The 16024-nt window shown below is 34.3% G+C and overlaps 1 protein-coding gene across 1 annotated transcript in view; it reads right to left on the reverse strand.

Annotated features, from left to right (window-relative positions):
* The window catches only part of LOC105325916 (protein bicaudal C homolog 1-A), a 294873-nt gene that overhangs the window by 171402 nt on the left and 107447 nt on the right, over positions 1 to 16024 (reverse strand). The window contains exons 7-10 of the mRNA XM_034458287.2: positions 15426 to 15665; positions 10677 to 10889; positions 9781 to 9838; positions 4045 to 4118 (exon numbers count right to left, since the gene is read on the reverse strand). Coding sequence (XP_034314178.2) covers positions 4045 to 4118; positions 9781 to 9838; positions 10677 to 10889; positions 15426 to 15665 — 585 coding nt within the window. The remainder of the gene's footprint in view (positions 1 to 4044; positions 4119 to 9780; positions 9839 to 10676; positions 10890 to 15425; positions 15666 to 16024) is intronic.

A 16024-nucleotide genomic window follows, 5' to 3' on the forward strand; every position in this document is an offset into this window, starting at 1 on the left:
GAGGATTTATTGAGTAAGGCATCAATACATGGATTGGTAAATCCAGATGATGAAAATGACATGCTTCGGAATATGTTTTGGAGTGGAATGAAATCTAGTCTGAAATATATTGCAGGTCATCTGTATGACAAATACACATATTTTGATGGATTGAGACAGAGCAGAGAGAATACATGACAGAGCAGAGAGAGTAGATGATATAGCAGTAACTGAAATGTGTCAGAACCATGGAAACTGTTTTAACGGTGTCACTTTTATTTACTCGTGTCTGAATAACTATGAAAATTGATGTAGATTTCATAGTCCAAGGTACATATGAATTTTTTTTTAATTAAGCCTTTCTCACTCCCCTGTGGAGCATAGGCCAACAGGGAGCATAGGCCACAGACAATTCTTCTCCACTTCTCTTTGTCCTTTGCTAGTTGGTGGATGGTGTTCCAGCTGTGTCCTTTCTCTGACATTTCTTTTTCAAGGACTCTTCTCCAAGTTAGTCTTGGCCTTCCCCTTTTCCTCTTCCCTTGTGGTGTCCATTGGAGGGCTTGACATGTGATGTTAGATCTGCCTTTTCTTAGTGTATGTCCAATCCATTTCAATTTTCTCTTTATGATTTCTTGTGGCATAGGGATTTGGTTTGTTCTTCTCCAAAGGTTTTCATTTTTTATTTTGTTTGGTCACCATATCTGAAGGATGTTTCTCAGACATCTGTTTACAAAGGATTGGAGTTTTTTCCTGTCCGCCATTGTGAAGCTCCATGTTTCCGACCCATAAAGTAGCACTGATTTTAAGTTGCTATTAAATATCCTGAGTTTGGTACATAACTCTGTCAAAAATGTTTGATCGTACCCAAATTTAACTTGACTTAGATATTATGAAAAAGCTGTATACCAAATTTTATTTCAATATGTGCATCCTATACGATGAAAATGAACGGAAACTGCAAATAATCAAAATTCAACTCTGTCGAAAATTGCTCGATTGTACCCAAAACTTAACTTGTCCTAGATATTATCATGATAAACCTGTATATTAAATTTCATTTCAATATGTGCATCTTATGGGACAAAAATGAACGGAAACTGAAATTTTAAAAAAAAAAATCTATGTCCTAACGACACGAGCGACTCGGGTTGCCAGAGTTGTTAATAAAACATGTATTTCACTACACTAGTGTTGAACCCGTGTTACAAAAGTTTATTCCTACTTTTAGTGAGAGCACAAGAGTTTCAAGATGGCAGAAAACGATAAGCAATTGCAAGTTTGACATATGAAAATTTGAATTTTGGGGTGTATTATTATTATTTATCACTCATAGAGTAGAAATTAATAAACTTTTATATAACTGATATTTTTCATGATTTCAAGTAGAGTTAGAGATTAACGGTGAAAAAAATATAGCATTTATTTAACTGGAGCTGGATTGGTAGAAATGTTTAACTCTACAGGTAAAACGCAACAATGATTTTTCTTAGTTTTCTTTTTTATTAATTCTTTGTTACTCATCAAAAATTTCATTCTTGAGATGTTAATTTCATTTCAAAATAATTTTTAGATCGGGGTAGGGGGAGGGAATCTTATTAGTTCTGAATAACAGGGAAATTTTAAAACAGATTTGTACAGGATGAATGTCTTGAACAAAAGAGATTAAACTTGTAATGGTAAGCATCTCAAAATATTGTTAGTAAATAGAAATTGTAAACAATTAAACAAAAATCTGACGGGAGTTGATTTTATCGATTATTATTAATTTTAAAATCAACGATATGTTATTTTGCTTGGCAAGTAGTTTTTAATCTCTATTTGAATTACGCACATTTTTATAATATGGATTCTCGGAGTTTTCCGACAAGAATTTCGAGAAAACCTCTTATGAATCATGTTGTGTAATATTTAAAAATAAAATTGATTTCATCAAATTACACTGTATGTATCCGTATTCAAAATATTTCAAAAAGTGTATGGATCCAACCATTAATGAACTCGAGTCTTGTTCAACAGAATAATGTTGATTTAAATGTCTCATCCCACTGATTTAAATAGACACAACTCAAATAGGTTCTGTACGATTTTTCCGGATGTAGACTATATATAGGCATTTAAAAATCCTCAATTGTTTAAAATGTATACTGATTTTGGTAAAGTTAAGCATGCATTTAAATCAGAAGTATCCATCAGTGCTCAAATTTTATGGGGAAAAAGCATTTTGTTCAACATAAAAACGGCACTGGAAAAGGGCCCATTCACTATAGCTTAAGTGCACTCGTCCTTTCATTGGTTTTCCTAATTATAATCAACTGTTGTTCACCTTGCGTGAACTCCAAGCGGTTTTAAAGAAGAAGTTCAAAATGTAAAAAGTTTACAGAAGGACGAATGACAGATGAACAGATGGACGACGGACAAAATGTGATCAGAAAAACTCAGGTGAGCTAAAAACTTTAACCAGGTAAATACGCCAACGCCGAGGGTATAGCATAAGTTCCCCAACCCCCTCCATTCCCAACTTTGTCTCAGTGAGATAAAAATTGACACCCCCCTCCCCAATTATGGCCCCAACCTATTCCCTTGAATCATGATTTGAAAAACCACAATCCAAATCATCTGAAGATGCTTCATCAAGAATTTCAATTTTTCTGGCGAAAAGGTTTTTTCAGGAAAATATTTTTTAAGATTTTGCCTAAATATTCAAATATAAGAATTTGAACAGACCCCCCCCCCCCCCAAGGGGTCATGATTTGAACAGACTTGAACTGACACTAAATGAGGAAATTTCCACACCATTTTCAACTTTACTTGCCAAATGATATTTGAGAAAAAGGTAGTATTCTTTAAATGTCAATATATTTTTATCTTTCCTAATTTTCCATTTTCATCACTTAAAGTAGGGTGTGGTCCTTCATTTGAACAAACTTCTCTTTGGCCGAGGAATGTTTTGTGCCAAGTTTGGTTGAAAATGGCCAAGTATTGTCAGAATGGCAGAAATGAAAATGTGGACAACAACAACTACAACACTGATGACAGACACCAGAAAAAAATTTGATCAGAAAAGCTCTTTTGAGCCTTCGGCTCAGGTGAGATAAAACTAGATTGCTCATACTACAGTTAAACTTGTCTAATCCGGCGGAGGGTGGTTCTAAAAATTGTGGCTGATTAGGCAACATCCAGTTTGGAGAACATTGTTGCACAGTAATTTTAGTATTTAATGCAGTAGGTCTTGATCGTCTATTCTTGCAAAATCTTCAATTCTTCTAAAATATATTAGCCCTCCTCAATTGTGATTCTGGTGCCAATTTTCATTTTTTTTTAAAACAATAATTGCATAACGTAAAGGAATACGTACAATGGAAATACTTTTTCAATCAAATCATCGTAATTGATCATATTTTTAAACATCCGATTAACCTGAGAAGTCCAACATAGAGAAGTGCTTGCTTCACCATAAATTGTTAAACAAATTTTTACCATGCGACAAGTCAGAAGGTGGTTGATTATGCAATGGCAAGAACTGTTTTGATGCTGGGAATGATGGATAAATATTTATATACACGAGATTTTAATATAGAATGAAACATTTTGACAGAATAAAATGTAACTCTATTTGTGTAACCACACAATGGCCATTAATTACAATTGATATCAGCAGTTGTACTCCCGCGGTATCCAAAATCACGGCTGAAAAAAATGGGGTTAAGTATAATCCAATTATCTAACTTTCATTGGCTAAAAAATGCGTATTTATTTCCAACAAGACTTAATGGCAACAACAGGAGAATTGTTCCCTAATTGAGTAGTGATTATCCACACAAGGCCGATCAATAAGTGGCCAGATTACGGGAGATAACTCTCACTAATTATAAGCAGTTGGTTCATTTCAATGTGGCCGGTTAACAGAATAGACAAGATCTGTATTGCACAACATTTTTTTAACATAAAATGATAGGAAAATGTTAAGGGACTGAATAATTTTGCTGGATTGGACAACGTGCCGGAATGAACAACATCCGGATTCAACAAATGTTATTGTATCAACATTAACCTGAATTCTCTCACCTTGTTTGGTTGCTTTGGTTTTGGTTTGACACTAATGAAAACATCTAATTGTTCCATCAAGCGAGTTATCTGGACTGAATAGAATAAAATGTCATATTAAAGAAAGTCAAACAATTGCTCTTGGTGTCAAGATTAATATTTCAACCCTTAATTTTTGTTTTTGAAGATATTTAAAGAAACTAGAACTTTTTTTGTCTTCAACAAAAAGTTAGGGCTTTTCGACAGCCCCCGTTTTCCCTTTTTTTCTTAAAATGTCAAAAAAATTCATCTCTTATCTATTTCCAAAATTTCTGAATGCCTTGGTATAACCAGTTGCATAGATAGGAACTTATGAGTAGTGCAATGTCAAAAGAAAGAATTTTACAAGTAGCTACACGTCTAATTTCCACAGGAATATTTTCAAAATCATTTTAAAGTAAGTATTCATTCTTTGGACACAAAACTTGGTATGTCTACAGTATTTATGCTCTACATTCTTACAGCAAAGCGAGATAACTCTTTCTAAAGATATTTTTGAAATTTAAACAAGTTATGATCTTTAGGCCTTCCAAACCCCTATTAGGAGTCAAAAAGTGGCCTCTCGGACCATAATTTTAAGATTGTACTCTTTATTCTGAACAATAAACTGAAAAGATTTTTAAATATGGAAGGAAAATAAAAAAGCTACAGCTAAAGGGCTGTTTTGAACGTTGGTCCCTGCAGACCCTTTATTTTTTCAAATTGTACATCTAGACAAGATACATCTAATTCTAAAATTTGAATGTTCTAACTCAAAAAACAAACAAAGTATTGCGTTTCATTTAATTTTCACAATTTTCTTTGTAAAAACAGGAAGTACCGAAACCGGAAGTTCGAAACCTTACATTTCATAAAGTAATATATTTCCTGCAAGACTGTTGCAAAATTGTATCAATATTTCTTCCCTTGTTTTCAAAAATCGCTGAAAAAAATCTGTTGAGAAAAATAATAACTAGAGGCTCGTTGCGAGCAACAAGAGGTCTTCCGTTTTGAAAATACCTTAAAAAGGCTACAGTACCCGCAACGTTATCGTAGAGATCGTACCGAATTACCAATAGAATGTATAGTATTTATAATATAATGTTTTTAGTGAATCAGATTTTGCTCATTTTGCACAGGTAAACAATAATCTGTCTGATTTACCAAATTCTTTATTTGATTGGATACGTAAAAATTCCAAAATACGGGCAATATTTCCCCTCAGGTAAAAAAGCATAAACAAAATTCAAAACAACACAAGAGGCCCATGGGCCACATCGCTCACCTGAGAAACAATAGGTATGATAAAATCAGCTAAATGGAGTCATAATACAAACTATCTGGACAATGTACAATAATACCTAATACATACTTTGTATCTACACTACCTGAGGATGCTTTCACACAAGTGTCAGCTTTCCTGGCTGATTAGTTTCTGAGAAGAAGATTTTTAAAGATTTACTCTATATATTCCTATGTAAAACTTCGACCCCCCATTGTGGCCCTACCCTACCCCCAGGGGTCATGATTTTCACAACCTTGAATCTACATTACCTGAGGATGCTTCCACACAAGTTTCAGCTTTGCTGGCTGATAAGTTTCTGAGTAGAAAATTTTTAAAGATTTACTCTATATATTCCTATGTTAAACTTCGACACCCCATTGTGGCCCCACCCTACCCCCAGGGGCCATGATTTTCACAACTTTGAATCTACACTACCTGACGATGCTTCAACACAAGTGTCAGCTTTCCTGGCTGATTAGTTTCTGAGAAGAAAATTTTTAAAGATTTACTCTATATATTCCTATGTAAAACTTTGATCCCCCATTGTGGCCCCACCCTACACCCGGGGTCATGATTTTCACAACTATGAATCTTCATTACCTGAGGATGTTTCCACACAAGTGTCAGCTTTCCTGGCTGATTAGTTTCTGAGAAGAAGATTTTTAAAGATTTACTCTATATATTCCTATGTTAAACTTTGATCCCCCATTGTGGCCCAACCCTACAACCGGGGGCCATGATTTTCACAAGTATGAATCTTCATTACCTGAGGATGCTTCCACACAAGTGTCAGCTTTCCTGGCTGATTAGTTTCTGAGAAGAAGATTTTTAAAGATTTACTCTATATATTCCTATGTAAAACTTTGATCCCCCATTGTGGCCCAACCCTACAACCGGGGGCCATGATTTTCACAAGTATGAATCTTCATTACCTGAGGATGCTTCCACACAAGTGTCAGCTTTCCTGGCTGATTAGTTTCTGAGAAGAAGATTTTTAAAGATTTACTCTATATATTGCAATGTAAAACTTCGATCCCCCATTGTGGCCCCACCCTATCCCCGGGGGTCATGATTTTCACAACCTTGAATTTACACTACCTGAGGATGCTTCCACACAAGTTTCAGCTTTCTAAGCCCATTAGTTTCTGAGAAGCAGATTTTTAAAGATTTACTCTATATATTCCTATGTAAAAGTTCAATCCCCAACTGTGGCCCCACCCTACCCCTGGGGGCCATGATTTTCACAACCTTGACTCTACACTACCTGAGGATGCTTCCACACAAGTGTCAGCTTTCCTGGCTGATTAGTTTCTGAGAAGAAGATTTTTAAAGATTTACTCTATATATTCATATGTTAAACTTTGATCCCCCATTGTGGCCCCACCCTACACCCGGGGGTCATGATTTTCACAACTTTAAATCTACACTACCTGAGGACGCTTCCACGCAAGTGTCAACATTCCTGTCTTATTAGTTTCTGAGAAGAAGATTTTTAAAGATTTACTCAATATATTCCTATGTAAAACTTCGATCACCCATTGTGGCCTCTTCCTACCCCCGGGGGTCATGATTTTCACAACTTTGAATCTACACTACCTGAGGATGCTTCCACACAAGTGTCAGCTTTCCTGGCTGATTAGTTTCTGAGAAGCAGATTTTTAAAGATTTACTCTATATATTCCTATGTAAAACTTTGACCCTCCATTGTGGCCCCACCCTTAGTCTACCCCGGGGGTCATGATTTTCACAATTTTGTATCTACACTACCTGAGGATGCTTCCACACAAGTTTCAGCTTTCCTGGTGTTATGGTTCATGAGAAGAAGATTTTTTAAAATTTCTTGAAAATTTTCATAAATTTCTAATTATCTCCCTTTGCAAAAAGGCGTGGTCCTAAATTTTCACAACTTTGAATCCCCTTACGCTAAAGATGCTTTGTGGCAAGTTTGGTTGAAATTGGCCCAGTGGTTCTTGAGAAGATGTTGAAGATGTGAAAAGTTTACAGACAGACAGACAGACTAACAGACGGACGGACGACGGACAAAATGTGATCAGAATAGCTCACTTGAGCTTTCACCTAAGGTGCGCTAAAAACCCTGTCGATAAAATTTATAACACAATGCATGACACTATTTTACAGAACTTATTTGTTAGAAACAATAAAAGGAATGGACGATATTATAACTGACTACATACTTTCCTCATTTATTCAATACACACTGAACCCGATAACGAACCCGAACATTAAAAACTGGAATATTAAAAATTAAATTTCTCGAAAATGTGTCAACCAGACGCTACAAAAGTGTAAACTTAATCTGTAATTTGACATTTCATATTATTCCTTAAACGCATTAAGAAAAAAAGTGTGGAAGACTGAAGTGGGACAGACAGATGGATGGATGGACAGACGGACTGATGGACGCAGAGGAAAGCTATAGTCCCCTCCGGTAAAACCGGTAGTAAGGGGGCTAATAAAATAACAAGACAAATATACCCCCTCTTCCAGCCATAACACTTGCCTTACATGTAGGCGGCATGAAATACATGATAGCTTAATGTTTTTTCTAAATATGCAGTCAGTTTATATTCCGTGTCAGTAGACTTTTTTTTAAACATTCTCTATACATGAACACTAAATAACCTATATACTATATGAGTGTTTTGCCCCCCCCCCCCCCCCCCATTTCAGAACCTCTACCTCTAGATTTTGGTAGAGGAATTCCTGTTCTACAAAATTATGAATTCAGTTTTCCCTACAGTTGTTTGGGAGGAGAGAAGATAACTTTTAAACATGATATGCATTAACACTATACATCCATTTTGGCCCTGCCCTAGAGTCAACATCCATTGTCTAGGGGACATAAAATTTACAAATTAGAAGACTTCCTGGTTAACATAATTATGAAGTCAGTCTCTCATACAGATGTGTGAGACTAGAGAAGAATTTTAAACATTATTTGCATTAACACTATATGGCCATATTGCCCCCCCCTTACAGCCTGAACCCCTGAACCATGGGCCATGAATTTCACAATTTAGGTACAGGCGGTAGTGGACATGTGCGGGAGTAATGAAGAAAAGTTTCTAAGATTTAATACATTTTCACCATATAGCTACATTGACCCCGCTCTAGGGCCTTATATAAAACCCCTGTCCCAGGGGTAATGAATTTTATAAATACGGTAGTAGACTTCATGGACATCATATTCATGCATTTAGTTTTTAACAAATATATATGGGAGTAGAGAAGATTTTTTAAGATCTTATACATTTTGACAATATGGCCATATTGGCCCCACCCTAGATCCTGAACCCCTGACCCAGGGGCCATGAATATCACAATTTTTATAGAGGGATTCAGGGACATCATAACCATTCATTCAGTTTTTTCCTCACATGTGTGGGAGTAGTGAAGAAGATTTTTGAAAATTAGGCTTTTTTGGCATATTTGGCCCCAACCTTGGCACCCTGGGGGTGGTGCAGCCATGAATTTCACAATTTAGATTCTTCTTACCATAGAGATGCTTCACACCAAAACTGGTAACAATTGGCCACATAGTTTTAAAGAAGAAGTTAAAAATGTAAAATTGTTAACGCATGACGCGCAACGACTGACGAAGACAAATTGCATTAGGTCACCTGAGTGACTTAGGTGACTTAAAAACTTCTAGTACATGACATCATTTGATCATCTCTTGTAAGCTGACAAACTTGCCTATGTCCGGTGACCCGGAGCAATCGCAAACATATCGCAACATCCAAAATACAAGCGATAGTTTCCTCAAGTTAAAAAGCATAATGATAATGAAACAAAAATCTAAACAAGCTAAAACCACCGTCACAAGTGAAAATTTCAACACATTTAACCTCAATTTACTTCAAAAAATATATTTTGCGTGTTTCAAATATTCCCTTCACATGTAAACTGTTGCATAACAAGAAATTCATCTTTGTAAGATTGACCCGTTTATCATGCATCCAACATGGCTGCTTCAAATAAAAACCTGGTTTTTGATATATGAAATACCGAACCTGAAGTTATTAACTGTTGTTATTTTTGTAAATTACTCAAATTTGAAACAGAATTAGCCTATAATTTTTGCAATTTATAATTATATTTATAATCAAGAAGATGTTGAAAATAGGAAAATGTGATGAGAAAAGCTCACTTGAGCTTTCACCTTAGGTCAGCTAAAAAAGCATTATCTCCTCTAGCATCTGGAACATTTGGCATCCAAGCCTGTAAAGTGAATTAGTACTACAAGGTGCACAATTGTCTTGGTCGGATTAAATTGCTCCTAAAGTAAACTGTTATATCACAAACTGTAGTTTTTTTAAGACATCAACCCTATTGCGTATTTTTGCAAAAATTCATTATTATGTGCATCAACTGGCCCTGCACATATTAATTTTAAAATTCATATTAACTGTACTCTAAATATCAATACTAACCTTGTTCTATCTCAATTTCATTTTTTACATCAAACATGAGAACCAATGGTAAACATCCCTGAATTGTAAAAACAAAAACCAATTAACTCAAATCAATTCATACAAAATAAACATTGTCGTGAGCTCATGAAAGATCATAGGAAAACATGTCATAATATCATCTCAAGATTCTTCAAACAACTATTTGTTTATAGGTTTGTATAGATGAATGTTGTATCGTTAAAATGAGAGATGTCCTACAAACCCGGTTTAACTACAGAATTCGTCCCGTATACCTGCTTCAAAGCAATTGAAAAAAAATATATCGCATTACACCTTGCCTAAATTTTCATAAGACTGGTCTCAAATACATGTACTTTCATTATTTCTCTTGTATAGCCCAAGTTTACCACAATCATTGTATTTTCAACAAAATCACAACCACATTAACATTACTTTTGAAAATTTGTTGTTTAGTCTCCATGATAGTGAAATAAAACATGAGTATTCCTAATGCGATTTCTGGCAAAATGGCAGGAAAATACGAACTGGAATTAGTATTCTCAAAATGCCTTAGTTTGACCCATTAATATGTTTTTTTGACGGACTTAACATTTTACATACTTCTGCCTCTTTTACCTGTGAACTATTTTTAACAGACATAAATTTGATGCATAGGAGATCAGCTTTGAATTATTATTATCATAACTACATTACAAGCATATGGGACAAATTAAGTAGCTTCCAAGCTAATGCATTAAGTGACAGTTCTCAAAGGAACATTCACAAAACAGTTTAATAATACCTTGGAATGATTTTTATCAAATGTGTGCTAAAATGAAGCCTTTAACATAAAAACAACAAATCAAAGGTCCTAAAATCAATTTAACAAACCAAACGTCTTCCCTTTCACTTACAATGAGATGCTGCCGGGCCTGGAAAACACTTTCAATGTTTCCCGTGATATAAATTGTTCCTTTTCTTTGAGGAGTAGATGTAGTGGGGTCAGGGAAGTGAATATTGGCACCTGTTCTTTGCATAATTTGTTTAATGTTCATACCACTTCTTCCAATTATGAAAAGGTGGTGTTGCGGTGCAATTTCCAACTGCATACTTACGGCAAATTTTACCTACAGCAAAGTAGATTTATTTTTTATTATTAAGTAATCAATGAAGATCATGTTCACATCCTGAATGTTGATGTGAATTCACATAAGAAGCTTAGGGATCTTAAAATGGTCACATGAGGCTATGTTAAGAATTTCAAAATGGTATAGTTAGCACAAATTTCATAAAGGACATACAGCCTCAGTTAAGCTTAAAGAAAACAAACAAAAGGCCCATGGGCCACATTGCTCACCTGAAGAACAATATAACCATAATAAAATCAGTTTCATGATGTCATACACAAAATATCTGGATAATGTATTAGATCCTGTATAAAAAAAATTCCATTTTTTTCTCCAGATATCCTAAAGTTGAACCGCTTTTGTGACAGGATGATTTTCACAACTTTGAATTTACACTACCTGAGAATGCTACTACACAAGTTTCAGCTTTTCTGGCCTTATGCTTCTTTAAAAGAAGATTTTTGAAAAATTCTCAAAAATTTTCAATATTTCATAATTATCTCTCCTTGTAAAAGGGTGTGATCCTTAATTTTCACAACATTAAGGTATCCGATGTACAATTGAGCCAGAGAGCTCGGGATTTTCCGGGATGAGCTCGGTAGATTACGGAGCTTGAAATAAATTTTCAAAAAGTCGCACTATTTTTGATCTGACATAATAAACGATGAAGAATAAACAAATGATGCATAAAGGCAAGCAATATTTTTTTTTCTTAATTTTAAAACGAGTTATTTTAACTTTTCCCCCTTACGCTGATTGTGACGTTGTAGCAGCTTTATGTCATTTGCCGTTGTATGACGTTATTTTTTTCCCGCGGCGCTCTTGCAATAACGTGAAGAAAAAAATCCTAATATATAGAGTAAAAGTTGCAGTGCACAAGTCACGTATTTCGTCGAAATATACTGAGTAGGTCGTTTTAATCATTGATTTCGTAGATATTGTGACTGTGCATAACTTGAATTGGGGTAGTCTGGTAATCGTATGGCCCTATTCAATTTGTTCAATTTATTGTATACCTAATTTCATTATACATACAGAGTGTTTCGGACCTAACATTTGTATAACGGCGTATTTGCTACTAACTATTTTTAATAAGTACCATGCATACGGAGTTCGTGGTTAAAATACTTGTACACATTTATTGTAATTATTGTGTTAAAACATATCCTTGTTATTTTCCGTAATCAAGTAAACAAGAGTCAAATAATGAAATTTCTAATCATTGATTTATTTTTGCATCGGGATTCCAAACAATTTTCTTCTCTCGCATTTCATATTACATGTATGCGCATGAACAGTACATATTTTACTCCATTTCAAAATCGCTGGATTTTATATCATTCAAATAATACTATTAGATACTGATTCCGATTGCTTTAAAGTCAATTCGTTTCATTTTGCTGTTTACATAAAAGAGACGCGTCATATACGCGACCATCCAATGAAATCAAATACTCGAAATTTGATTGACAGGTTCAGCCAGATAGCTGATGTCCAATGCATGTTATGTGTGGTATTTGTACACAATCTTATCGTGTAAAAAATGCATGCTTATTACAACATCACAGCGTCATTTATGGTTGATTCATAACTGTGTAAAGCATGTTGATGTATTGTGCATTCCACAATTGTACCGATACGGAAACACCGTTGTCAGACTTTATCGACAGTCTCCATTTTAAAACTGACTTAATTTTTTTGTTGAAAAAAAAATACAATTTTGAGTAAAAGATAATACAGTGTATATTGTTTTCTACGAGTAAAAGGTTTGGAATGAATTCTAATAAAACATTTCACACGGTTCTCGCACGCTTTGTTCGTAACGCTTTACACACCTGATGTGACCCGCAATTCTCGACTTCCGTGTAGTAGTAACAATATTTTTTGTGCAAACATTTTGCTGAATGAAAAAAAAAACCCTGAACAATTTAGATTTTTAATTCTAAAATTACAAGTTCTCAATCGGAAAGGAATAGAAAACAGGAAACTTACCAGGTAACGGGAATATGCGTTGGATTATGAATGCGACAGCTGATGTGGGGGGGGGGGGGGGGGGGGGGGGGGCTGTAAAAATCGCGTGAGTCGTCATGGTCATTGTAAAAAAAATTCGCAAAAATTAAAAAGATATTGATAAAGGTAATTAAATTATTTTAAAGCTTTATTTTTATTCAAATATGTTGGCAATTTTTATTTGATAAATATTAATAATGATTACACATGTTTTCGTCAAAGAAAAGTAGTATTTTACCATGCGTGATTTGCAGAGCTAGAGTTACTTCCCCATAGTGATTTGGCGGGAAAAACATCTATTTTTAGAAACTACATATCCTTACCTAACAAACGAGTACATTGAATATATACCTTACCAGGCATAATTTTTTGGTCAATTGTACATCGGATACCTTAAATCCCCTTAGTCTAAGGATGCACTGTTTTAAGTTTTGTTGAAATATGCTCTGCTGTTCTTGAGAAGATGTTGAAAATGTAAAAATTTACAAAAGGACAAGACAGACGGATGACAGACAAAATGTGATAAGAATAGCTCACTTGAGCTTTCAGCTCAGGTGAACTAAAAACTGAGGAAGATGCACTAAAACAAAGAAAGAACATATGATCTCCATCAGCGAAAACAATATATGTTTAAACTGAATAGACCTGTGCTGACATCTTATCAAACACAATGCATTTAAAATTGCATAAATAAACCACAGCGCAGAGATCATATCCAATTTCCAATGGAATGAATTGTATTTTAGTATGTTGTTAAAGGGACACGGTTTTGTAATCAAAAATTTTATTTTTTATGTATAAATTGGGTTATTGGTGCATTTTAAAGGAACATGGTCACGATTTTGGTCAAAAATTATTTTTCCGATTTATTTGTTAACAATGCTTCAGTAAGGCATTCTTTATAAGTAGCTAAAATTTGAGTGGCATTTGTTGAGTCATAAGCAAGTTACAGAGCTTACAATTCTTTGCTATGTAAACAAAGCTTTTGTTTACATTTTGAACGTTGAAGAGAAAATTACAGTTTTAGACCTAAAATGAATGTTTTAAACGGTAGGAACTGTTTAATTATGCTGAAAATGAATAAGAAAATATATAAATCAGGTTGAAAAAGATTTTTAGTGGTATATTGAACATATGTAAACAAAAACGGGGCACGAGCCTTGTTTACATGACAAAGACTTGTGGGCACTGTATCTTGCTTATAACTTTACAACTGACTCTAAAATTTTGGGTAATCATTACAAACGCATTTTTGCAATAGTAAAAGCAGAAAATAAATTCTGACCAAAATCGTGACCATGTCCCTTAAAATGATTGTCCAAAATATCAAATGTTAAATTAGTCAAGTTACAAGCGAGATACAGAGGTAAGAATTGATAGTTATGTAAACAAAGCTCGAGTCTTTTAGTTGTTTACAAAAAATGTAATGTAGAGAATTGCCATTTTAGACAAAATGACAATTAAAAAACAATTTAAACTTATTCAATCTTATTGAATACTATTATCAACAAAAGAAAGTTACATTTGAATGAAATTTACACCAATACAACGAATATGTAAAAAAAGACAATATTCTAGCTGTGTTTACAAAACAAAGAATTATAAATCAGTATAAACATTTAAAATGGAAAAATAAAATTTGAAAATGTTAAGTCAAATCGTGTCCAAATCCCTTTAAGAGCTGCCTGATTCATCAAAGTTTGTCTGATTCGATACGTAAAAATTCCAAAATATAGGCAATCATTCCATCCGATTTAAAAAGCAAAATGAAAATGAAACGATATCAAAAGAAGCTAACACCACCTTCACAAATGAAAACGTCAAGGCATTTGAAATATTTAGCCTCAATTTACAAAATTGACATCAATTTATATTGCATGTCTCAAAGATTATCTTCACAAGTCAACTCTTGCACAGCAAACATGTTGATCTTTTTCAGATTGACCCTTCAAACTAATAGCCTCGGTTTTGGGATATGGAGTAACAAAACCAAACTTATAAACTGATTGAACCCCATTTATTATTATTTTCGAAATTAGCTCAAATTTGGAACAGAATTAACCCTTAATTTTTGCATTTTCCTTTCCATAAGGATGATTTATGATAAATTATGTTAAAATTGACTCAGTAGTTCTTGAGCAGAAGATTTTTAAAAACGCAACCCCCCCCCCCTTTTTTTTTTACAGTTCAGGTTTTCTCCGCGTTGAATAAAAACTTGCCTTTTCATTCTGCAATTTATATTTGCCTTCCAATAAGGATGCTTTGCGCAAAAAAAAGTTAAAATTGGCCCAGTGGTCTTAGAGAAGAAGTTCAAAATGTAAAAAGTTTACAGACAAACGGACAGATGGACAGGCGACAGACAAAATGTTATTACAAAAGCTTCTTGAGCTTTCAGCTCAGATCCGAGCCAAAAACTGCTTTATCTGATATTCTGTGCATTCTGCCCATTCTATTTGGACAAATCAATTATCAACATGATCAATGTAAGCAGTTTCCAGTAATCAGATCGTAAACATACAAACTTACCGTTGAATTTCCAGTGAGAAGTTCCATTAATTTTGCTATACCCTCCCTCACTGCATCAGCATTATATACAGATCCACGGACAATCACAGTGGAAACATACATTCGAGGTCGTTGACGGAAATTGACAGAGATGTTATATTGTTGCTGTAGTTTCTGAATTTCAGCTGAGTTAACATCAGGTAGAGGACAAAGTGTTCCAGTGATTGGTAATTCGAACATATAAACTATGGGAAGTAGTTCCTGCAGTAAAAGAAAATAAGTCAAAATTCTGTTTTGTTTGGCATAGCCTCATTTTATAATTCCGGAGATATCAAATCTATAAAAAGAAAAGAATGTCTTTTTAGCATTCAGTTCAGCTCAAGTGAACAAGAAAGTATCATATATAGTTACCAGAGTGAAAAAAAAAAATGATTTGACAGTACCCGCAACAGTATTTTTTAAAAGATAAACAATAGGATAGGATTCACGCACTATAGGCATACTTGCCAACCTCCAACATGTGAAAATCTGGTCATGACCAGATTTGGAAAGTGAAAAATCTGGTCATAGCGCGTAACGACATTCACGACATATTTACCATGCATTCCAGGTATATACAA

This window comes from Magallana gigas, chromosome 7, assembly GCF_963853765.1.
Source record: "Magallana gigas chromosome 7, xbMagGiga1.1, whole genome shotgun sequence".
NCBI lineage: Eukaryota > Metazoa > Mollusca > Bivalvia > Ostreida > Ostreidae > Magallana > Magallana gigas.